The sequence below is a fragment of the Erythrolamprus reginae genome, chromosome 1 (genome assembly GCF_031021105.1).
Source record: "Erythrolamprus reginae isolate rEryReg1 chromosome 1, rEryReg1.hap1, whole genome shotgun sequence".
NCBI lineage: Eukaryota > Metazoa > Chordata > Lepidosauria > Squamata > Dipsadidae > Erythrolamprus > Erythrolamprus reginae.
In genome coordinates, this window is record NC_091950.1 from 1394577 (window position 1) to 1417492 (window position 22916).

The 22916-nt window shown below is 41.2% G+C and overlaps 2 protein-coding genes across 2 annotated transcripts in view; both read right to left on the reverse strand.

Moving 5' to 3' along the window:
• The window catches only part of LOC139158162 (vomeronasal type-2 receptor 26-like), a 37526-nt gene extending 35846 nt beyond the window's left edge, over window positions 1-1680 (reverse strand). Inside the window, exon 1 of the mRNA XM_070735580.1 lies at window positions 1564-1680. Coding sequence (XP_070591681.1) covers window positions 1564-1680 — 117 coding nt within the window. The remainder of the gene's footprint in view (window positions 1-1563) is intronic.
• Window positions 1681-12216: 10536 nt separating this feature from the next.
• LOC139158163 (vomeronasal type-2 receptor 26-like) lies at window positions 12217-22101 on the reverse strand. The gene is made up of 6 exons (XM_070735581.1): window positions 21814-22101; window positions 19985-20806; window positions 16205-16280; window positions 15392-15621; window positions 13678-13807; window positions 12217-13121 (listed from the first exon to the last, which is right to left on the reverse strand). The coding sequence occupies exons 1-6, from the start codon at window positions 22099-22101 to the stop codon at window positions 12217-12219; spliced, it is 2451 nt and encodes an 816-aa protein (XP_070591682.1).
• Window positions 22102-22916: the final 815 nt, after the last annotated feature.

The window sequence follows — 22916 nt, forward strand, 5'->3', positions numbered from 1 at the left end:
AGAGTGAGAGATACAAAGAGGGAATGAGAGAAAGAGAGAAGAGAAAAAAAGCAAGAGAGAGAAAGAAAAAGAAAGAGAGAGAGAGAAAGAGAAAGTAAGGGAGAGAGAGAGAGAGAGAGGGAGAGATACAAAAAGGGAGAGATAGAAAGAGAGTGAGTGAGAGAAAGGGAGAGAAAGAAAAGAGAGAGAAAGAAAGAGAGAGGGAGACAAAGGGAGGGAGAGAAAGAGAGAGAAAGAAATAGAGAGGGAGAGAGAAAGGAAGAGGAGAGATAGAATGGGAGAGAGAGAAAAGGAGAAATAGAGAGAGGGGGAGAGAGAGAAAGTGTGAGAGATACAAAGAGGAAGAGTTAGAAAGAGAGTGAGTAAGAGAAAGAGAGAAGAGAGAGAGAGAGAGAAAGAGAAAGAAAGAGAAAGAGAGAGGGACAGAGGGAAAAAGAAAGAGAGAGAGAGAAAGAGGGAGAGACAGAAAGAGGGAGAGACAGAAAGAGAAAAATGAGAAAATGATGGAGGGAAAGAACGAGGGAGAGGAAAATGAAACAAATGAGAGAAAAGGAAGAGGGAAGAGAGAAGTGGAGAGGAAGGAGGGAGGGAAGGAAGGAAGGAAGAGAAATGGATGGAGTTTGTTGATTAAAGTTTAAATTTACTTGTTAATAAAGAAGTATAAATTACTTTATTACTTAATTATTAATTACTTAATTACTTATTACTTCTTTATTTTAAATATTGTATTTGTTCCCATTTTCTTTTTTACTTTAAATAAGGTATGTGCAGTGTACATAGGGATTTGTTCATAGGTTTTTTTTATAGTCCGGCCCTCCAACAGTCTGAGGGACAGTGAACTGGCCCCCTGTGTAAAAGGTTTGGGGACCCCTGCCCTACATCATGCTAGTCCAATAGTAGTCCAGTCTTTTCTTTAAAGTCTCTAGTGTTGGAGTGTTCACCACTGGTTGATCACTCTCACAGTCAGAAAGTTCCTCCTTATTTCCAGGTTGAATCTCTCCTTCGACAACTTCCAACCATTGCTCCTCGTCTGCCTCTCTGGTGCTTTGGAAAACAATGGGTTCCCCTCCTCCCTGTGGCAGCCTCTCAAGTACTTGTAGACTGCTATCATGTCCTCCTCCCCCCCGGACCTCCTCTTTGCTAGACTATCCATGCAACCTTCCCTCGTATGTTTTAGTTTCTAGTCCCTTTATCATTCTGGTTGCTCTCTTCTACACTTTTTCTAGAGTATCAATGTAAATTATAAGGGCACAATTCGTCAACTGAATACAGAGAACAGACTACACAGAAAGGATGGTTACACTTTTATGAAGAATAGATTAGGAAGGAATTCTTCTTGGAAAGTATATCATTTCAGAATTATCTCATTACCTATCACTTTTGGGTTCAATAAAAACATATCTCAACACACAAAATATAAAAAGCAAATTCAACTATAGTGCAGATTCTCTAGGTCATAAACTGCTCATTTGCCTCCCAAAACACATGAGCTTATCCTCTTGGCTTCTGTCTGGGCTTCTATTGTTTGTCCACCTCATATTCTTTTCAGTAGAGCCCCCTCACCTGTGGGACCTTGAAGATGCTGAAGATGGAGGCCATCTGCCTTGAGGATTTGGGGTTGAGGCCCCCAATGACAGAGAGCAAAGGGTCCTTCATGCCACATGTATAGCCTGGAACCATTCAGCCTTGTCTGGAGAGCAAGGAGAGATTGATAATGGAAATCTCCACCCCAGTCTGATAATTGCTATAGATTTGGAAGCCCAGAGTGATGTTGGGAAGGAGAACTAGATCCCTGTTGACCTCTCTGACTGCAAACACCAAGGCCATGAACTGCTGGTAGTTCTTGGGCATGACTCTATGGGGAGAAAATCATTGGGGAAATTTTAAGCAAAGTTTGTGTGGGCTGATGGAGTTTATCCTGCTATTTTCCCCCATTTTTTTCCTTTGTAATTTGAATTTGAATATTTTATTTAGCCAGGTGTGATTAGACACACAAGGAATTTGTCTCCAGTACAGAAGCGCTCAGTACACATTTTATCGAACACAGATAACAACAACAACAGTAACAGTAAAATTTTGCCATCAGTCAGTTGCAAAAGTTGGGTTTACTGGGGACAGCTTCCATCATGCGACGATATCTGTAACATCATCAAACCTCCACATTTACCTATTGCAGGTCCTTGGAAAGGATTCAATAGGTCCCTTGGGTCCCATTTGTTGGGGGTCGAGGGAAAGGGAGAGTTTTTCCCTCTCTTTCTGCTCAAGATTCCCAGGTACAATTGGTGGGCCACTGTGGGACACAGAAAGCTGGACTTGATGGGCTTTGGCCTGATTCAGCAGGGCTCTTCTTATGTGCTTAGGTAGGCAAAAATGCCAAATTCAGTCTGAACGTATGACTGACTGAGCGATAATCAACAATAATGATAACAGCAGCAGCAATAATAATCCAATAGTTGTACCAATAATAATAAGAGCCCTTGGAGCAATACCCCAAACGTTGCCTAGATAGATGGAAATTTTGAACTTATCAGACCTAAATATTCTGATTTTGCAAAAAACCACCTTACTCAGAATTGTCTATATATTCAGATATTACCATAACAGCTCTTAGGTCCTTGATTTGTACTTGAACTGTTAGGTTTTTACCACTCCCAGGCTGTGAATTGTTTTTTTTTTAGTTTTTTTTATTTTTATTTTTTTTATTTTCTTTAATTTTTTTTATTTTTTTTATTTTTTATTTATTTCAGGCTGTGAATTGGACTGAAGATTAAATCTTAAATACTACTACTAATAATAATACAAATAAAATGGGAAAGTGAGGAAGATAATAAGAAAGATAAATAATAATACTACAGCAACACTTTATAAATTAATATATATAAACATTAGGCAGAAGGTGAGAATTAGGTGTTCATTAGATTGATGGCATAAGGGGAAAAAACTCTCCCTGCAACTAATTGTCTTGGCACACAATGCCCTATAGTGGAGTTCTGAGGAAAGGGGTTGAAACAATTTATGTCTATGATGCGAGGTGTCATAAGAACCTAAGAAGAGCCCTGCTGAATCAGGCCAAACCCCATTGAGTCCGGCATTCTGTGTCACCCTGTGGCCCACCAATTGTCCATGGGGATCTTGAGCAGAAAGAGAAGGCAAAACTCTCCCTTTCCCTTGGCCCCCAACAAATGGTGCTCAAGGGAATCCTGCGTGCCTCACCCAACATAGAGGCGGCAGATAGACATCCCTTTCAATAACCACCGATATACTTGGCATCCATGAATCTGTCTAATCCTGCCTTGAAGCTATCAAGGCTGACAGCTGTCGCAACCTCTTCTGGAAGTGAATTCCATAAACCAACGACCCTCTGGGTGAAGAAATATTTCCCTTTATTTTTCTCTATCCACTTTTTCTATCCCATTCATGATTTTATACACTTCAATCAAGTCACCCCTTAAACGCCGTCTTTCAAGGGCTGCAGGTATCTTCTCAGCCCTCCTGACCTGCACAATATACAGGTCTTCTATGGAAGGCAGGCAATTGTTCTTTTTGTAGTCTTGTAGCAGGAAGTGTCAAGTATTATACAGTTATACAAGTATTAAGTATACAGTTTATACATGGTATGATTGTGTGTACGTTTGCTTTTAATAATGGGTTTTTTGGTGTTTTTTAAATGATTAGATTTGTTTTACATTGTTTAATTATTGCTGTGAGCTGCCCCGAGTCTACGGAGAGGGGCGGCATACAAATCTAATAAATAATAATAATAAATAATTATTGCTATTGTAGTTTTTGGTTAAGGACATTCCTTGAAGAATATTTGATGGTGAAAGGAGAAAATCCCATTTGTCCATATCACAGATCATTTGATACCCCTTCATCATTCCTTCCTTCATCATTCCTCCCTCCTTCGCTTTGCTCCAGTGATGGTAATCCTTCCCAATTGCTTTTCTTCCACCCTAATTCATTTGTTTCCCTCTTGAAGCAGCTTCTTCAGGCCTGGAAACCATGGTTGATCACAGGACTATAGTAGGGGTGACAGCATAGGCTTAACGAAGGCCCTTATTTATGAGTGATCCTGATTTCAAAACTGTGGAGTTTATTCCAACTCTTCCACACTATAAACATGTTGACTCCATTTTGGAGTTTTCCATCATATTGGAAATCAACTTCTTCACTTGCAGAATTTCTAATGTGCTGTCCCTCCTCATTTTTTGGAAGGTTTATAATGTTCCTGATCAAGAGTTCTGGAAAGACTGAAAATTTTAGCCTATTTTATGAGTTCAGTTCTCTACTGAGAAAAGATCTAAACTGTGCCAGGACATTGCAAACATCTCTGGAACTAGTATTTCTGACAGGAATCCCTGAACACAAAGCAAATCAATTCTTTATATAAACCGAGAAACTTACGAAACACTGTCTTCAAGCAGAAATGGTTTTCTCCTGTAGGATTGGGTAGTGAATGTTTCTATGGTTCCTATGGGAAAATTCCCACCAATAATGAAATCACCAGGCCTGTAAAAGTCTCTCATATTCTGCAAAGTGTTTGTCAATGCACATCCAGTGTGCATCCTCTTAGCAGAGGTTGGAGGCAGGAGCCAGAAGAGCAGGAGGAGAAGGAGGGGGAGGGAAAGAGGCAGCCGAGCCATTCTTCTCACCTTCCCTCCTAGATCAGAAATCCACGCTTGTGAAGAAGATGAGTTGGTAGGTAGCACCTGAAATATCACCAGAGCTTTGGAGAGAGACTGGGCCACTTGGATGCCTCCAGTACAAATGTATGTCAACCATGCTGCCACTTGCCTCAGTTTGGGCTGCGACCAAGGAGGAAAATAAGCCCAGCCGAGTCTCCGCAATCTCAGGAGTTCACTCTTTGCAAGACAAGTCAAGGTGACATGTCCTCCCCCACTGGGAGAACTTACCATCAAAACAGGTTTTATCTCAGAAGGTTTGTGTGTGTGTGCGTGTAGAAATCCATGGGGGATACTTTAGGAATTACTGTTCTTTTGATAATTGCATGAAAAAAGCAATTGTTCTATTTACTGAGCAATAGCTGCTCTTCATACAGCAGATGGAGAAAAATGAGTTTGGGTCTCTTGTTAATTCACAGATCAGATGCAGTTGAGAGTCAAGGTGAAGATGGGTAGTTGAGTTATGTGAGACTGAGCATGTGCACACAAGATGGACATGTTTGGCCTGTTCCATAGTTTAACAGATTTAACAGAGTTGGAAGGCACCTTGCAGGTCATCCAATCCAACCCCCTGCCCAAGCAGGAAACCTGACATCTGCCTCTACCTAGGATGAAACTCACAGCCTCCTGATTGTGACGTCTTCCTTGATCCACAACTGACTTTAAAACATCATCTTTCGGCTGTGGCGAGGAGGGCATTTGCCCAGGTTTGCCTAGTGCACCAGTTGTGGCCCTATTTGGACAGGAAGTCCCTGCTCACAGTCACTCATGCCCTCATCACCTCGAGGTTCGGCTACTGCAACACTCTCTACATGAGGCTACCTCTGAAGTGTGTTCAGAAACTTTAGATCATGAAGAATGCGGCTGCATGAGCCATGATACGTCCCAGATACGCCCATGTTTCATCAACATTCCACGGCCTGCATTGGTTGCCGATTAGTTTCCAGACACAATTCAAAGTGTTGGTGAGGACCTATAAAGCCCTACATGGCATCGGACCAGAATACGTACGGGACCGCCTTCTGCCATATAAATGCCAGTGGCCAATTAGGTCCCACAGAGTTGGCCTTCTTCAGGTCCCATTAACCAAACAATGTTGTCTGGCGGGGCCTAGGGGAAGAGCCTTCTCTGTGGCAGCCCAAGCCCTCTGGAATCAGCTCCCTCCAGAGATTCGAACTGCTCCCACCCTCCTCGCCTTTCCCAAGAGCCTGAAGACCTATCTATGTCATCAGGCATGGGGCAACTAATGTATCCCCTTCTCTGACCATTAAAGTTATGAGTGGGTATGATTGTGTTGTATCCAGAGGTGGGGTTTCAAGGACATCTATGTTTTTGCGATGCTGCAATTTCGCTGAGGCTCCCCTCGCTGGGAAACCCCACCTCCGGACTTCTGTTGCCAGCGAAGCACCCATTTTTGTGCTGCTGGGATTCCCCTGCAGCATCACAAAAACACGGAAGTCCGGAGGTGGGGTTTCCCATGGAGGAAACCCCACCTCCAGACTTCCATGTTCATGGAGGGGAGCCTCAGGGGAATCCTAGCAGCGCAAAAACGGGTGTGTCGTCTGGCAAAAGGGGTGAGTTTTGGGATTGCATGCATTAATCGCTTTTCCATTGATTCCTATGGGAAACATTGTTTCGTCTTACAAACCTTTCACCCTACAAATCTCATCCCGGAACCAATTAAGTTCGTAAGACGAGGTATCACTGTATAATTATTATTATTACTATTATTGTGGGGCAAGAGCTCCACCTCTAGGCTAGAGCAGCTGGGGTTTTAGTATGTTTGGATAATACAAGTGTTCATGGGGCATGGAGGAAGAAGAAGAAGAAAAACTGCAGCATCACAAAGCTTAGTACTAGAGATAATACAAACATTGATGGGAATAAGGAGATTGCTGACCATTTGAATAGATACTTCTGTTCAGTTTTCTCAGAAGGCAGCTTACAATATAATACTATGGGTGATATAGCATTGCTTCCATCTGTAGGAATTCAGCTCCAGTGATCTCAGAGGCCGATGTCCTAGAGGAACTTGAACGATTACAGACAAATAAGGCAATGGGTCCAGATGGCATCCACACCAGTGTTCTTAAAGAACTCAGATTTCTCATTGCTACCCCCCCCCCCCCGACTGATTTGTTTAACCAATCCCTGATAACGGGAGATGTTCCTGAGGACTGGAGAATGGCCAGTGTTGTGCCTATCCACAAGAAGGGCAGTAGAGAAGACGCTGGTAACTACAGGCCAGTTAGCTTGACATCGGTTGTAGTTAAAATGATGGAGACTCTACTCAAAAAGAGGATAAATCAGCACCTAAAAACCAATAACTTATTGGATCCAAATCAGCATGGCTTTACTGAAGGCAAATCATGTCAGACTAATCTCATTGATTTCTTTGACTATGTCACAAAGGTGTTGGGTGACAGTGTTGCTGTGGATATTGCCTATTTGGACTTCAGCAAAATCTTTGATACAGTTCCACATAAAGAACTGATAGATAGGTTAGTGAAGATTGGACTTAATCCCTGGATAGTTCAGTAGATTTGCAGTTGGCTGAAGCATAGACATCAGAGAGTTGTTGTTAATGATGAGTATTCTGAGCAGAGACTGGTTACAAGCAGTGTGCCACAAGGGTCTGTTCTGGGTCCTATTCTTTTTAATATCTTTGTGAGTGACATAAGGGAAGGATTGGTAAGGAAGGTTTGCCTATTTGCTGATGACTCTAAAGTGTGCAAAATTCCATCTGTCCGTCTATTACCCTGGGGGAGGGGAAATTACTGACCCCCTCAGAGAGGGTCCACAGCTTGGGCGTCCTCCTTGATCCACAGCTTACATTAGAGAAACATCTTTCAGCTCTGGTGAGGGGGGCGTTTGCTCAGGTTCGCCTGGTACACCAGTTGCGGCCCTATCTGGACCGGGAATCACTGCTCACAGTCACTCATGCCCTCATCACCTCGAGGTTCGACTACTGTAATGCTCTCTACATGGGGCTACCTTTGAAAAGTGTTTGGAAACTTCAGATCATGCAGAATGCAGCTGCGAGAGCAATCATGGGCTGCCCTAGGTATGCCCATGTCACACCAACACTCCGCAGTCTTTTTAATATTAGATTTGTATTTGCATTTGCATGTATTTATTAGATTTGTATGCTGCCCCTCTCCGAAGACTCCGGGCGGCTAACAACAATATAAAAAGACAATGTAAACAAATCTAATATTAAAAAAACAATCTAAAAAACCCCAATTTAAAGACCCACTCATACATACAAGCATACCATGTATAAATTATAAAAGCCTAGGGGAAGGGAAATTTCAATTCCCCCATGCCTGACGACAGAGGTGGGTTTTAAGGAGCTTACAAAAGGCAAGGAGGGTGGGGGCAACTCTGATATCTGGGGGGAGCTGGTTCCAGAGGGCCGGGGCCGCCACAGAGAAGGCTCTTCTCCTGAGTCCCACAAAATGACATTGCTTAGTCAACAGGACCCGGAGAAGGCCAACTCTGTGGGACCTAACCGGTCGCTGGGATTTGTGCGGCAGAAGGCGGTCCTGGAGATATTCTGGTCCGATGCCATTTGTGATGCATTGTTTTTATTATTGTTGTGAGCCACCCCAAGTCTGCGGAGAGAGGCGGCATACAAATCAATCAATCAATCAATCAATCAAACAAACAAACAAACAAACAAACAAACAAATAAAGAGTTTCTTGCGGTGGGTCACATTAGCATCAGAATCCCTCATTGCATCGCCAAGGAGTCCACTTACACCTACCCCGGTTGACCATTGCGGGGCTCTTCTCACTGGCTCGTCTTCGCCACCTTCATCTCCACTGGGATCCAGAGTTCCCTCTTTCTCAAGTATCGGAGGAGCAGGGCTTTTGAGGACAATATCCTCTCCAGAAGAATCTCCCTCACTTTCACTTCAGAACATCTTCGCCAGTCCCTGGTAGAATTTCTTCTCCAGGAGTGACTGTTAGGGCAGACTTTGCTTAATGTCAAGCTGCCAGTCAGAATTCAGACAAATAAAACTCAGAGTCCCTTTATAAAGGTTCAAAAGTGATTTTATCAAAATCAGAACTTGAAGCATCGAAAGAAAAGAAAAGTCTGAGAAAATGGCATGATACAAGCATATATCAAAACCCATTTTCCACCCACTTTTGGGATTTTGCCCAATCCTCATTGTCCAGAATCATCAGGTGGCACATGTTGCCCCTGCCGTCACTTTTCAGGAATTTTCCATCTAATGGTCTTCTCCTGGTACCTAGGAAAACGAAACTTAACTCTCCTCCTGTGCTCTCCCCAACCCCCCTTCTTATCTACCCCACCCCGTCTCTATGACAACCAAGCGAAAGACTGCAGCAGCATAGCGAAGGTTGACAGCATGTATTATTTCTGCTACTAAGCTTTGTGATGTTGCAGTTTTTCTTCTTCCTATCAATAATATATCTGAAGAAGGTTTTCTCCCCCTTCTTTAAAGATTTGGCAATTTCTTCCTCTTTTGAGGCTTTAGCAGCATATATTATCTGTTTCACCTCCTCTCTATCAGCTATACTTCCAGACTCTTTATAACTCCTATAGGCAGCCTTTTCCCCCCAGATGTTACCGCTCTTCTTCAATATCCTGCATTGCGTTGTCTCCCACGGCTGGTGTCGGCGCAGGCATTGCAGCCTGGCCGACTTTGCACCACTGCCGGTGTGAGACCAGGCCAGTTCACCTGGCGGGTGTTTACTGACCTCCAACTAGGCCCCTGGTAGCATCCCCTATGACCCCCCCCTCAGGGAGGATCGGGCTCGGTTCGGTAGAACCGAGACCTCCAGATGGCGGGGATTTGGGGCTACCCTCAAAGAAGTGAGGCCAGCCCCATGCTTCCACGGCCATTGACACCAGCCCCGTGCTTCCCCGTCTTTGACCCCATCTCAGAACACAATACAAAGTGTTGGTTATGACCTATAAATCCCTACATGACATTGGACTAGATTACTTATGAAACCGTCTTCTGCCTCATACATCCCAACTGCCAGTCAGATCCCACAGAGTCGGCCACCTTCAGGTCCTGTCAGCCAAACAATGTCATCTGGCGGGGCCTAGGGGAAGAGCCTTCTCTGTGGTGACCCCGGCCCTATGGAACAAACTCGCCCAGAGGTCTGTACTGCCCCCGCTTTCCCTGCCTTCCATAAAGTTTTAAAGATCCACCTCTGCTGGCAGTCTTGAGTCCATTTCAGCTCACTCCTACTGCTTCAGTGACCCCATCCAGCCACCTCATTCTTTGTTGCCCTCTTCTTCCTCTCTTCTTCTTCCGATAAACATCTTTTAGTGTTGTGTAGCAATGTCTAAAGTTAGTCGACAGGACTAGTGGGACAGTCTAGGGGGTGCGTTTGCCCAGGTTCACCTGGTAAACCAGTTGTTGCCCTATCTGGACCCGGAGTCATAGCCTCACAGTCACTCATGCCCTCATCATCTCGAGGTTCGACTACTGAAATGCTCTCTATATGGGGCTACCTTTGAAGAGTGTTCGGAAACTTCAGATCATGCAGAATGAAGCTGTGAGAGCAATCATGGGCTTCCCTAGGTATGCCCATGTTACAGCAACACTCCGCAGTCTGCATTGGTTGCCAATCAGTTTCCGGTCAAAATTCAGTGTGGGTTATGACCTATAAAGCCCTTCATGGCATCGGACCAGAATATCTCCGGGACCTCCTTCTGCCAAATGAATCCCAGCGACCAATTAGGTACCACAGATTTGGTCTTCTCTGGGTCCCGTCGACAAAACAATGTCATCTGGCAGGGCCCAGGGAAAGAGCCTTCTCTGTGGTGGCCCTGACCCTCTGGAACCAACTCCCTTTCTGAGATTACAATTGCCTCGACCCTCCTTGCCTTTCACAAACTCCTAAAAACCCACCTTTGCCGTCAGGCATGGGGAAATTGATTCCCCCGGGCCGTTTCATTTTATGTATGATTTGTTTGGGATGCGTGTTTTTATAATAAGGGTTTTAAACTGTCCTTTTTAACCATTAGATTTGTACTATGTATTGTTGTTGTAAGCCGATCCGAGTCTCCGGAGATGGGTGGCATCCAAATCTAATAAATAATAATAATTGACATGCTGAAAGTATTTTGGTAGCTCTTTCCTTAAGTTTCCCTTGTTTGAATCTCCCAAAATAACGGCCAGTGAATTGGGCTAATTGGCTTCAGCTTCCATAATTTGATCAGCTAGAGTTTGTAATCACCTCTTATACACACAGACACACAAACACACACGTATACATCTGATGAGAGCTAAATAGCTTGAAATAGCTATACTAGCCTGTCTTTATTTTCATTATCAGCAAAAATATATTACACACACACACACACACACACACACACACACACACACACACAAGCCTGGTATATGCATGCTATTGTCATCAATCTCCTCATTTAGCCAGGATTCAATGAAGCACAGGGCAGATGCTTTGTAAAAATCAGAATTGCTCCTGTTCAAAGGGAGTATTTCATTCATCTTATTAGCAAGTGAACATAAATTGGTAAGAAAGATTGAAGGGAGCGGAGTTTATTAAATTCCCTTATTCCTTAGTCTATTTAAAATTCCAGTCCTTTTACCTCTTCATCTTTGCTGTCTGCATTTGCTTTTAGTGATCTATAGTTCCATAGAATTAGCTTCCTTCTGTGTTAGAATCACCCCCATATTTGTAAAGACAGGTGGGGGTGAGGTTATAGAAACATTCTTAAAGAAACATTCCTTACTTCTTAGCAAATGAGCTTAATTTAATTTAATTTATGTGACTTATATGCCCCCCAATTCCATGGGACTCGAGGTGGCTTAAAACAATATAATAAAACAATAATACATTAGAAGTCAAATAAGAACAATAAAAAGAGTAAAAATCCCATTTTAATTCCATTTTACTGCCTTTAACTTTTTCATGGGGTTTAGTTTTAGATAATGTTTGAATTCTTTTTTACCCCTTTGTATCTATTTATTGTTGTAAGCTGCCCTGAGTCCTTTGGGGTTGGCTGCTGCAAAATCCAGGTGTTCAAGGCCTTTCGGAAGGCCAATAGGATGGTAGCAGTATGGATATTGGAGGATAGTTGGTTTCAAAGAGCCAGGGCCGCCACAGAGAAGGCCCTCCCCTGAGGGCCTGCAAACCTGCACTGTTAGTCGACAGGACACGGAGAAGACCAACCCTGTGGGATCTGATTGCTTTCTGGGAGGTATGTGGCAGGAGACGGTCCCGTAGGTAGACTTGTGAGTATGAAATGCATAAAGAATCTCAAAGAATAATAGAAAATAAAGAAACCATTTGAGAGCATTTCACCAAGACAGCCTCCATCGGCACCATCTTGATAGAAGACAAAGGCCATTGCTGATTGATTTTACTGTATTGGGTTTTTAGTTGTAATTTTAATTGATTAGATTTGTTGCTGTATTGTTTAGAGCATTTGATAAGGTGTCATTTAATGGACATGTTGCTCTTTCTCCCTCAGCACTAAATGTGCCTGAAAGGAAAACTAAACTGTTTCCCAGGTTTGCATCAGTTAGAGATGTTTGTTTCTTATCATATTTTCCCTACAGTTAAGATGGGGCCTTAATAGGATGATATAACATTTTGGGGGAAAGATGCAAGCCAAGAGACCAGCCCCTGAGGCCAAGATGGAGAAGATCTCCACGGCCACCATGGACTTCCCTTCGGTGCTCTGGTAGGTGGGAAGGAATGAGATCCAAACACTGCAAAAGACCAGCATGCTAAAAGTAATGAACTTGGCTTCATTAAAGCTGTCAGGCAATTTCCTAGCCAAAAAAGCTATCATGAAACTGACCAGGGCCAGAACAGTCAGATAGGCAAGGACAGCATAAAACATTAAAGCCGAACCTTCATTACATTGCAAGATGGCTTCTCCTACCAAGGAGTGGAAGTCCATGTTGGGAAATGGGGGAGAGGTTATTAGCCAGATGGAACAAAGAACAGTTTGGACTAGAGGACAGGCTATGATAATGGAATTAGTCAGTGGTTTTCCTAAGAGTTTCCTTGCCCTGTTCCCTGGCTTGGTGGCCATGAAGGCCAGAACCACCATGACTGTTTTTGCCAAGATAGAGGAAACTGCAAGGGCAAAGAGAATGGCAAAGGCACTTTGTTGAAAGAGACAGTTGAGCTTCCTGGGTTGACCAATGAAGAGGAAGGAGCAGAGGAAGCACAGCAGGAGGGAGACCAGGAGGATATAGGTGAGATCTCGGTTGTTGGCCTTGACAATTGGTGTATCATGATGCTTAAGGAAAATGACCAGGACTGCAGATGTGATCCCAGAGAGAGATAGCGCTAGAGATGCTAAAGAGGATCCCAGGGGGCCTTGATAGGAAAGGAAGTGGAGTCTTTTGGCAATGCAGTGGTCCTTCTCCTTGTTGGGATATTGATCTTCTGGGCAGGGGTCACAGTGAGTTGCATCTGAAATCAAGAGTCAGTGTGCATTTTATGGTGAATCAACAAGGGCAAATCATCATCCATATTGTCAACTCTAAGAATAGGTTAGCCAGAAAAATAGACCTCTCTCTGGCTCAACGTCTCTGCTTTGGACTTCAAATCCACTCATTCAAACTTTTTATTTTGCAGGAAGGGTTTGCAGACAGTTCCATGAATTTCCTGGGAGAGTGAACTTTCTGATAGAAGACACAGATCCTTAATAATAATTAAAGTTTGAATCTCACATCCCATTCTTTCCCCAAAAGATTGAGAGCTGGTTTTCTTGATGGGCTATAAAAGTAGGAGTAGAAAGCCTAGTATGTAACCTATGAATTATTCCCTCCAACTAATATATATTAAATTGTGGAGGAATGAGAAAATGGCCTGTGGTGTAGTACAATTTAAATTCATGAACTGAGAGGGTCAGCTGAAAATATGAATATATTGAAGCAGGTAAAGCAGCCTACCAAAACTGAATCCAAAATTAATATTTTTCCATTTAATGACTTCCTGGAAGATCAACATTGGAGCTCTGACCTACCTGTCTGATGAGAAATGGTCCCTTCTGGACAAGGGTCACATTGGTAGCAGCAGACCTGCTTGCCCTCTGGAACTCTTCTCCTCTCTCCTGCCTGGCACCTCTTCAAGCCACACCTGGCAAAGGGCACCTTCTAACAGGGGAAAGAGATATATTTGAGATAGCCTAAGTAATCTATACTTCATTTCTCTCTTTCTAAATTTACGGGACCACCTCCAACCTCAACCCTCTGGGAATTGCCTTCTGTGTGGCAGTTCCGACCCTATGGAATCAACTGCCTACCGGTCTTAGAAACAAAGAAACATAGAAGATTGATGGCAGAAAAAGACCTCCTGGTCCATCTAGTTTGCCCTTATACTATGTCCTGTATTTTATCTTTGGATGGATCTGTTTATCCCAGGCAGGTTTAGACCTGTCTGTTAAGACCTGGCTTTTTCAGCAGGCCTGGAATTAGATTGTGTGTATGGTTCTTTTTTTGGATATTATTTCATTGTTATTATAATACTGGTTTTATTACATATTTGGATTATATCTTAGTACTATTGTATTTATCCCATTTGTTAGCTGCTCTAACAAATAAAATAAAATAAAAGCTGCTCTAACAAATAAAATAAAATAAAATAAAATAAAATAAAATAAAATAAAATAAAATAAAATAAAATAAAATAAAATAAAATAAAATAAAATAAAATAAAATAAAATAAAATAAAATAAAATAAAATAAAATAAAATAAAATAAAATAAAATAAAATAAAATAAAATAAAATAAAATAAAATAAAATAAAATAAAATAAAATAAAATAAAATAAAATAAAATAAAATAAAATAAAATAAAATAAAATAAAATAAAATAAAATAAAATAAAATAAAATAAAATAAAATAAAATAAAATAAAATAAAATAAAATAAAATAAAATAAAATAAAATAAAATAAAATAAAATAAAATAAAATAAAATAAAATAAAATAAAATAAAATAAAATAAAATAAAATAAAATAAAATAAAATAAAATAAAATAAAATAAAATAAAATAAAATAAAATAAAATAAAATAAAATAAAATAAAATAAAATAAAATAAAATAAAATAAAATAAAATAAAATAAAATAAAATAAAATAAAATAAAATAAAATAAAATAAAATAAAATAAAATAAAATAAAATAAAATAAAATAAAATAAAATAAAATAAAATAAAATAAAATAATAAAATAAAATAAAATAATAAAATAAAATAAAATAAAATAAAATAAAATAATAAATAAAATAAAATAAAATAATAAATAAAATAAAATAAAATATAAAATAAAATAATAAATAAATAAAATTTCTGTTTCCATCTTTAGAATGTCTTCATAAGAAATGGTTTACTAGGGCCAACCAGAAACCCAAATAAGATTCAGGCCAATGGCAATCCCAACCCACCAGTGAATGCTGGAGATTGGAACTGGGACTCCAAATGCAAAGGAAGGCTTGTGACATTAAAAAAAGGTGCCAAGAATTGTGAGGATCCAACTGAATGGGAACTGCAGGAATTCTCCCCCACCCTATCCCAATCTTGGAATTCAAATCTCAAATTCGTTAAAATTGAAGGAAGTTTTTTTCATCAAATTCCTGAAATATTTTCTCATCCAATAGAGTCGTTTTCCAGATAGATGTTCTGCCCCTCTAAGGGACAATGAAGACTTTCCTGAATTGATGAGATTTCCTTTCAACTCACCTTTGTGGCCCAGATGATTGAATTGGAGTTCAGGGTGAAATGCTGGTCCGGGGAAGCCCTGGGATCTATTTGCCCAACCTTCACAGGGACCAAAGATTGATTGGGGAGAAAAAGCCAGTTAAGAAGATCATAATGAGCAGACAGCAATGCTTTTTCTGAGAAGGAGACTCCCTCTCCAGCACTGGTGTTGAACTGCACATGCCCCAGATAGGGAAGAATCTGAAAGAGACCTGCAGAAATCAGAGCCATTGCCAGGAAGCCAAAATCAAAATGCGATGGCAATCATCCTGAGAGGTGGCATCTCACTAGCTAGAGGATTTCCCTTGGGGCAGGTCTGAGCACTGAAGAGTAGCATCAATTATTTAACTCCATTCCACAAAAGACAACACATTATCTTGATCATTGGACGTTTGTATTGTGTCTTCTTCAATTTAAACCTGCCTGGGATATACATAGATCCATCCTAAGATAAAATACAGGAAATAGTATAAGGGCAGACTAGATGGACCATGAGGTCTTTTTCTGCCCTCAATCTTTGTTTCTATGTTTCTGTGTTTTCTGTGTTTCTGTGTTTTCTGTGTTTCTGTGTTTCTGTGTTTCTGTGTTTCTGTGTTTCTGTGTTTCTGTGTTTCTGTGTTTTTGTTTTTCTGTGTTTCTGTGTTTCTATGTTTCTAGTAAAACCCCTGTTGGAGCATTCACAATTTCTAGATGAAAGCTGCCCACTGATTAATTGTTCTAATTGTCAGGAAATTTATCCTTAGTTACAGGTTGCTTCTCTCCTTGATTAGATTTTACCAGTGGTGGACTCCCTACCGGTATGGCTAATTGTGTGCAGCTTCATGGCTCTGGTGTGAGAATGTGGGATCAAGCGCAATTTTGCTTCCTGCACCTGTGCAGATAGCAAGATCTCATATGCAGATGCATGTGCATGTGTGTTTCAGTGAGGTTTTTTTGCTTCCTCGCATGTGGAACAATACACGAGCACACAACAAATACAAACTCAAAGGGAAACGCTCCAAACTTGACTGTACAAAATACAACCTTAGCAACCTAGTGGTTATGCCTGGAATTCACTACCTGACTCATCACCAAACCCCCAAAACTTTACACCTAGACTGTCCACTGTTGACCTCACCTGATTCCTAAGAGGTCAGTAAGGGACGTGCATAAGTGCACCAGCATGCCTTCCGTCCCTGTCCTAATGTTTCCTCTTATCAGTACCCACATCATTTATATAAACAATGTTATTTCTATGTATATTACCAATACAGAATATTTATTTAAATAATAAATAGGAAAACGCGCCCCTTACTACCTCGCCTCAATCCAACTTCAACTCAACCCAACCCAATCTCTTTCCTGAAAACAAATACAATCTCAAATGCAAACTAATCAATGCAAGAAGTTTAATCAACAAGTTATCTGAATTCCTCCTTGTACTTGACACCAACTTATTTGACATAATCTTTGTTTGCGAAACATGGCTGAATAGTTCCTATCCTGACTCCATCATCACTCAAAATAACTACCTGGTCTTCCGGTCCGACCGCGAATCCCGCAGAGGAGGTGGTGTAGCCATATTCTATAAAAGCTCACTCAATCTAAAAAACATTCAAGTTGCACACAATTTACTTCTTCCTGAAACCTTAATCTGCAATCTTTCCCTCAACACTACTCTCCGCTTTTTACTGTGCTACAGAGCTCCAAACTATGACACTACCCATGCAACAAAATTAACCTCCCTACTAACATGGGCAACCTCCTGCCCCTATCCTATTATCTTCCTAGGTGACCTCAACCTACCACACATCAACTGGACACTAAATGAATGCTCCACCAAACCTATACATACCACCATTTATAATGCCATCACCAGCCTGGGACTGGAACAATTAGTATCAAACAATACCAGACTCAACAACTGTCTTGATCTCATATTCTGTAATAGCAAAAGTGCTATTTATGGACTGCATATCAGAGAACCCTTTTCCAACAGTGACCATAGTATGATCAACTTCAACCTAAACCTACACCATCATATCACTCAACTGAACAACGCACCACCTAAGTACAATTTCAGGAAAGCCAACTACGAACTCATAGACGCCAATCTCTCACTCATTAATTGGCAATCCTTGTTCTCTAACTGCAGCACCATTGACGACCTCTACAATGTGTTCTTATACCAAATTAATAGACTTATAGATCTACATGTACCACTCACCTCTCCCAGAAGAAAATGAAAAAATAACGTACCTGTCTCGATCAAGAAACTACAAACCAAAAAAAGATCCCTCTGGCGTAGAAACAAAAAAGGCCCAGTAACCAACTTTAAAAGCCGCTACAGAAGCATATGCCAACAAATAAAAGCAGAATGTCTCAACTATCACAGTAAACAAGAGGAAAACCTCCTACACACCAAATCGAACCGTGCCTTCTACAACTTCGTCAACAACAAACTCAATGACTCCAAACCTATTCCACCTCTCGTAGGACCCAATAACAAAGAATACCTTGATGACCCATGCAAAGCTAACCTCTTCAACTCCTTTTTTGGCTCTGTTCTTGTTAACAGTAACGGCCCCTTCTTCGCAACTCGCACTCCAAACTCATTAAAAAAACTAACCCAAACCATCTTCACTATAGACTACGTTGAAAAAGCAATCCGTGCTCTCAAACCTTCCCTATCTGTCGGTCCAGATGGTCTTTGTGCTTACTTCCTAAGAAAACTTTCTTCTGCCATAGCTGAACCCCTAAGCATTATCTTCCAAAAATCCTTCAGGACCAGCACCCTTCCCAAACTGTGGTCAAAAGCAGTAGTCATCCCCATTTTCAAAAAAGGAGACCCATCACTAGTTGACAACTACAGACCAATATCACTATGCTGCGTCCCTTGTAAAATCATGGAATCAATTATAAACCGATCAATCACTCGACACTTATAAATCTAATAACCTACTCTCAAACAAACAATTTGGATTCCGTAACAAACTATCATGCAACCTACAACTACGTCACTGCAAAAATATCTGGACCACCCACCTTGATCAAGGAAAATCCATCGATGCAATTTATATTGACTTCTGCAAAGCCTTCGACTCAGTGGTTCACGACAAACTTCTCCTAAAACTCAAATCCTATGGCATCTCAGGACTCCTACACAACTGGATTACTGCATTCCTGTCAAACAGGCAACAAGTCGTCAAAATTGGAAGCGCCATTTCCACCCCCGTCCCTGTCAAAAGTGGTGTTCCCCAAGGCAGCGTACTAGGTCCTACCCTTTTCATCCTATACATCAATGACCTCTGCGATAATATTACAAGCAACTGTGTGCTTTTTGCCGATGACGTGAAACTTTTCAACACCACTGACAACACACTCACTCTCCAAAAAGACATTGACCTTGTTTCAGATTGGTCTAACACCTGGCAACTTCAAATATCAACCAACAAATGCTCTACCCTCCACATCGGCAAAAAGAATCCAAACCTCATATATGAACTGAATAAACAAACCCTCACAGCCAACCCACATTCAGTAAAAGACCTTGGAATACTAATATCAAATGACCTAAGTGCTAAAGCCCACTGCAACTATATCGCCAAAAAGGCTTCCAGAGTTGTTAACCTGATCCTACGTAGCTTCTGCTCTGGCAATCTCACACTACTGACTAGAGCCTACAAAACTTATGCCAGACCCATCCTCGAATACAGCGCATCTGTCTGGAACCCACACCACATTTCAGACATCAACACTATCGAAAACGTCCAAAGATATTTCACCAGAAGAGCCCTTCACTCCTCCACTTGAAACAGAATACCTTACGAAAACAGACTAACTAGCCTAGGTCTTGAAAGCTTAGAATTGCGGTGCCTAAAACACGATTTAAGTATTGCCCACAAGATCATATGCTGCAATGTCCTTCCGGTCAATGACTACTTCACCTTCAACCGCAACAACACAAGAGCATGCAACAGATTCAAACTTAATATTAACTGCTCCAAACTTGACTGTAAAAAATATGACTTTAACAATCGAGTCGTTGACGCGTGGAACTCATTACCAGACTCTATAGTGTCTACTCCCAACCCCCAACATTTCTCCCTTAGACTCTCCACGATTGACCTCTCCAAGTTCCTAAGAGGCCAGTAAGGGGCGTACATAAGTGCACTGATGTGCCTAACGTCCCCTGTCCAATTACCTTTCCTTTTCTCATATATCCTATATATTCTCTCCCTCTCATCCAGTCCTCTTCTTTTTTACTTACTATCCCTATATATACTACTTAATGTCTATTTCATTCCATATGTATTGTATATTGGACAAAGAATAAATAAAATAAAAAAAGTAAATTGTCATCTTGCTCTGGGCTGAAATCTCCTTCAGGGAACGGTCAACCCTGACTCTTAGACAACCACTGAAGACCTTTCAGGAACCTATGGGAAAATCTTTCCTCTGTGGATCTTATGGACAACTGGTTTGGTTTATTTCTTATTTCTCCTTCTACTGTATATAATCAGTAATGCAATAAATGCATATGGGAAGTTTCCTCTCTAAGGATCTGCAGACTAGATAAGAAGTCACAGAAATTACCTGCCATGGCTGGACATTTGAGACCCTCTTTTCAAGAATTCTTGACCCATCCATTGCATGCAATGCATGTGCCACAGCAAAAATGGCATTGTAGATATTGTAGCTTTCACCATCCATGCTTGTTTCAAAAACGTAAGAAGGCAGAGTCTGCAAATTCTCCTTTCCTGTACATGGTTTTCCCCCCTTTGGAAGGATCCTGCCTGGTTTGTCCATCATGCAGCCAAACAACCTCTCCCAACATGGAGGGAGAAAGACATCCCCTTGTGGCTTCAGGGGGTCTAAAGACAGGAGGAAACGACTGAATTCTGAGACCTCCCCAGTGTGGAGCCTAAAATGCAGAGACCCATGGAAGGGCTTTACTACTTTCAAGATGTCTTGATTCCCCAACACACTGAGTTTCCAATGGGAAGTTAAGACCCAAACTTTCCAGACTGATGTCTTTCTCAAATGTTCATGGATACTCATTACCGCCTGTACATTTGTAATACTTTGGGGGTCTCCAAATAGAACAATCACTTCAGCTTTAGCCCAAGTGTCCAACATATGAAGTAATTTCAACATTTTAGTATGAAGAAAATTTGATTTCAATATTTCAGTGAAAACCAAACAGATCTCCTTCTCCTTGAGCATTGGCACCAGAGATGAGATGAAACGTTCTCCGTTGTCATTTTCAGGGGCTACAAGCCCAACCCAGTTCCACTGGAAATACAGGAGCAGCTGCACAAAACCCACATACTCAGAAAATTCCTTGGGGTTCATCTGAAAGAAGGAAGGATAAACTCTTCTGCCTCCTTGGGTTAACTCAAAGCCAACACCTAGCTGCTGAAAGTGAGATTATTGATAGAGTAAGATTTTATGGTGATTTTAGGAGTCACTGTGACATGGATTATTATTAGGCTGGCTCACTTTGAGTGGCAATCTTAATTTTCTTTCCTTCATTCATCTGCCTGCCTGCCTGCCTGCCTGCCTGCCTGCCTGCCTGCCTGCCTGCCTGCCTATCTATCTATCTATCTATCTATCTATCTATCTATCTATCTATCTATCTATCTATCTATCTATCTAGTTGGAAGGGATCTTGCAGGCCATCTAGTTCAACCTCCTGCTGGTGCAGGAGACCCTACATCACACTAGTCAAATAGCAGTCAATTCTTTTCTTGAAAGTTTTGAAGTCTTCACCACCTCTGCAGTCAAGCTGTTCCACTGGTTGATCGCTCTCATAGTCAGAAAGTTCCTCCTTATTTCCAGGTTGAATCTGTCCTTGGTCAGCTTCCATCCATTGCTGCTTGTCTGGTTCTCTGGTGCTTTGCAAAACAATGTGTTCCCCTCCTCCCTGTGGCAGCCTCACAAGTACTTGTAGACTGCTATCATGTCCCCCCCACAGACCTCCTCTTTGCTAGACTATCCATGCCCAATTCCTGCAACCTTCCCTCATACGTTTTAGTTTCTAGTCCCTTTATCATTCTGGTTGCTCTCTTCTGCACTTTTTCTAGAGTATCAATGTAAATTTTTATGGGAACAATTCATCAACTGGATACAGATAACAGACTGCACAGAAAGGATGTTTACACTTTTATGAAGAATAGATTAGGAAGGAATTCCTCTTGGAAAGTACATCGTTTCAGAATTATCTCATTACCTATCACTTTTGGGTTCAATAAAAACATTTCTCAACACATAAAATATAAAAAGCAAATTGAACTGTAGTGCAGATTCTCTAGGTCATAAACTGCTCATTTGCCTCCCAAAACACATGAGGTTCTCCTCTTGGGCTTCTGTCTGGGCTTCTTTTGTTTGTCTACCTCATATTGTCTCCAGTAGAGCCCCCTCACCTGTGGGACCTTGAAGATGCTGAAGATGGAGGCCATCTGCCTTGAGGATTTGGGGTTGAGACCCCCAATGACAGAGAGCAAAGGGTCCTTCATGCCACATGTATAGCCTGGAACCATTCGGCCTTGTCTGGAGAGCAAGGAGAGGTTGATAATGGAAATTGTCATCCCAGTCTGATAATTGCTATAGATGTGGAAGCCCAGAGTGATGTTGGGAAGGAGAACTAGATCCCTGTTGACCTCTCTGACTGCAAACACCAAGGCCATGAACTGCTGGTAGTTCTTGGGCATGACTCTATGGGAAGAAAATCATTGGGGAAATTTTAAGCAAAGTTTGTGTGGGCTGGTGGAGTTTATCCTGCTATTTCCCCCCAATTTTTTTTCCTTTGTAATTTGAATTTGAATATTTTATTGGCCAATGTGATTAGACACACAAGGAATTTGTCTCTAGTACAGAAGCGCTCAGTACACATTTTATGGAACACAGATAACAACAACAAAAATAATAATAATAGTAAAAATTTGCCATCAGTCAATTTCAAATTTGCCATCAGTCAGTTGCAAAATGTGGGTTTACTGGAGACAGCTTCCATCCTGCGACAATATCTGTACCATTATCAAACATCCACATCTATCTATCCCAGGTCCTTGGAAAGGATTCGATAGGTCCCTTGGGTCCCATTTGTTAGGGGTCAAGAGAAAGGGATAATTTTGCCCTCTTTCTGCTCAAGATCCCCAGGTACAATTGGTGGGCAACTGTGTGACACAGAATGATGGACTCGATGGGCTTTGGCCCAATTAAGCATGGCTCTTCTTATGTTCTTATGTGCTTAGATAGGCAAAAATGCCAAATTCAATCTGAACATATGACTGACTGACCAATGATCAACAACAATGACAACAGCAGCAACAACAATAATCCAATAGATGTAGCAATACTTGGAGCAATACCCAAAACATTGCTTAGATAGATAGAATTTTTTAACTTATCAGACTTAAATATTCTTATTTTGCAAAAAACCACCTTACTCAGAATTGCCTATAAACCCAGATGTTACCTTAACAGCTCTTAGGTCTTTGAGTTGGACTTCAACTGTTACAGTTTT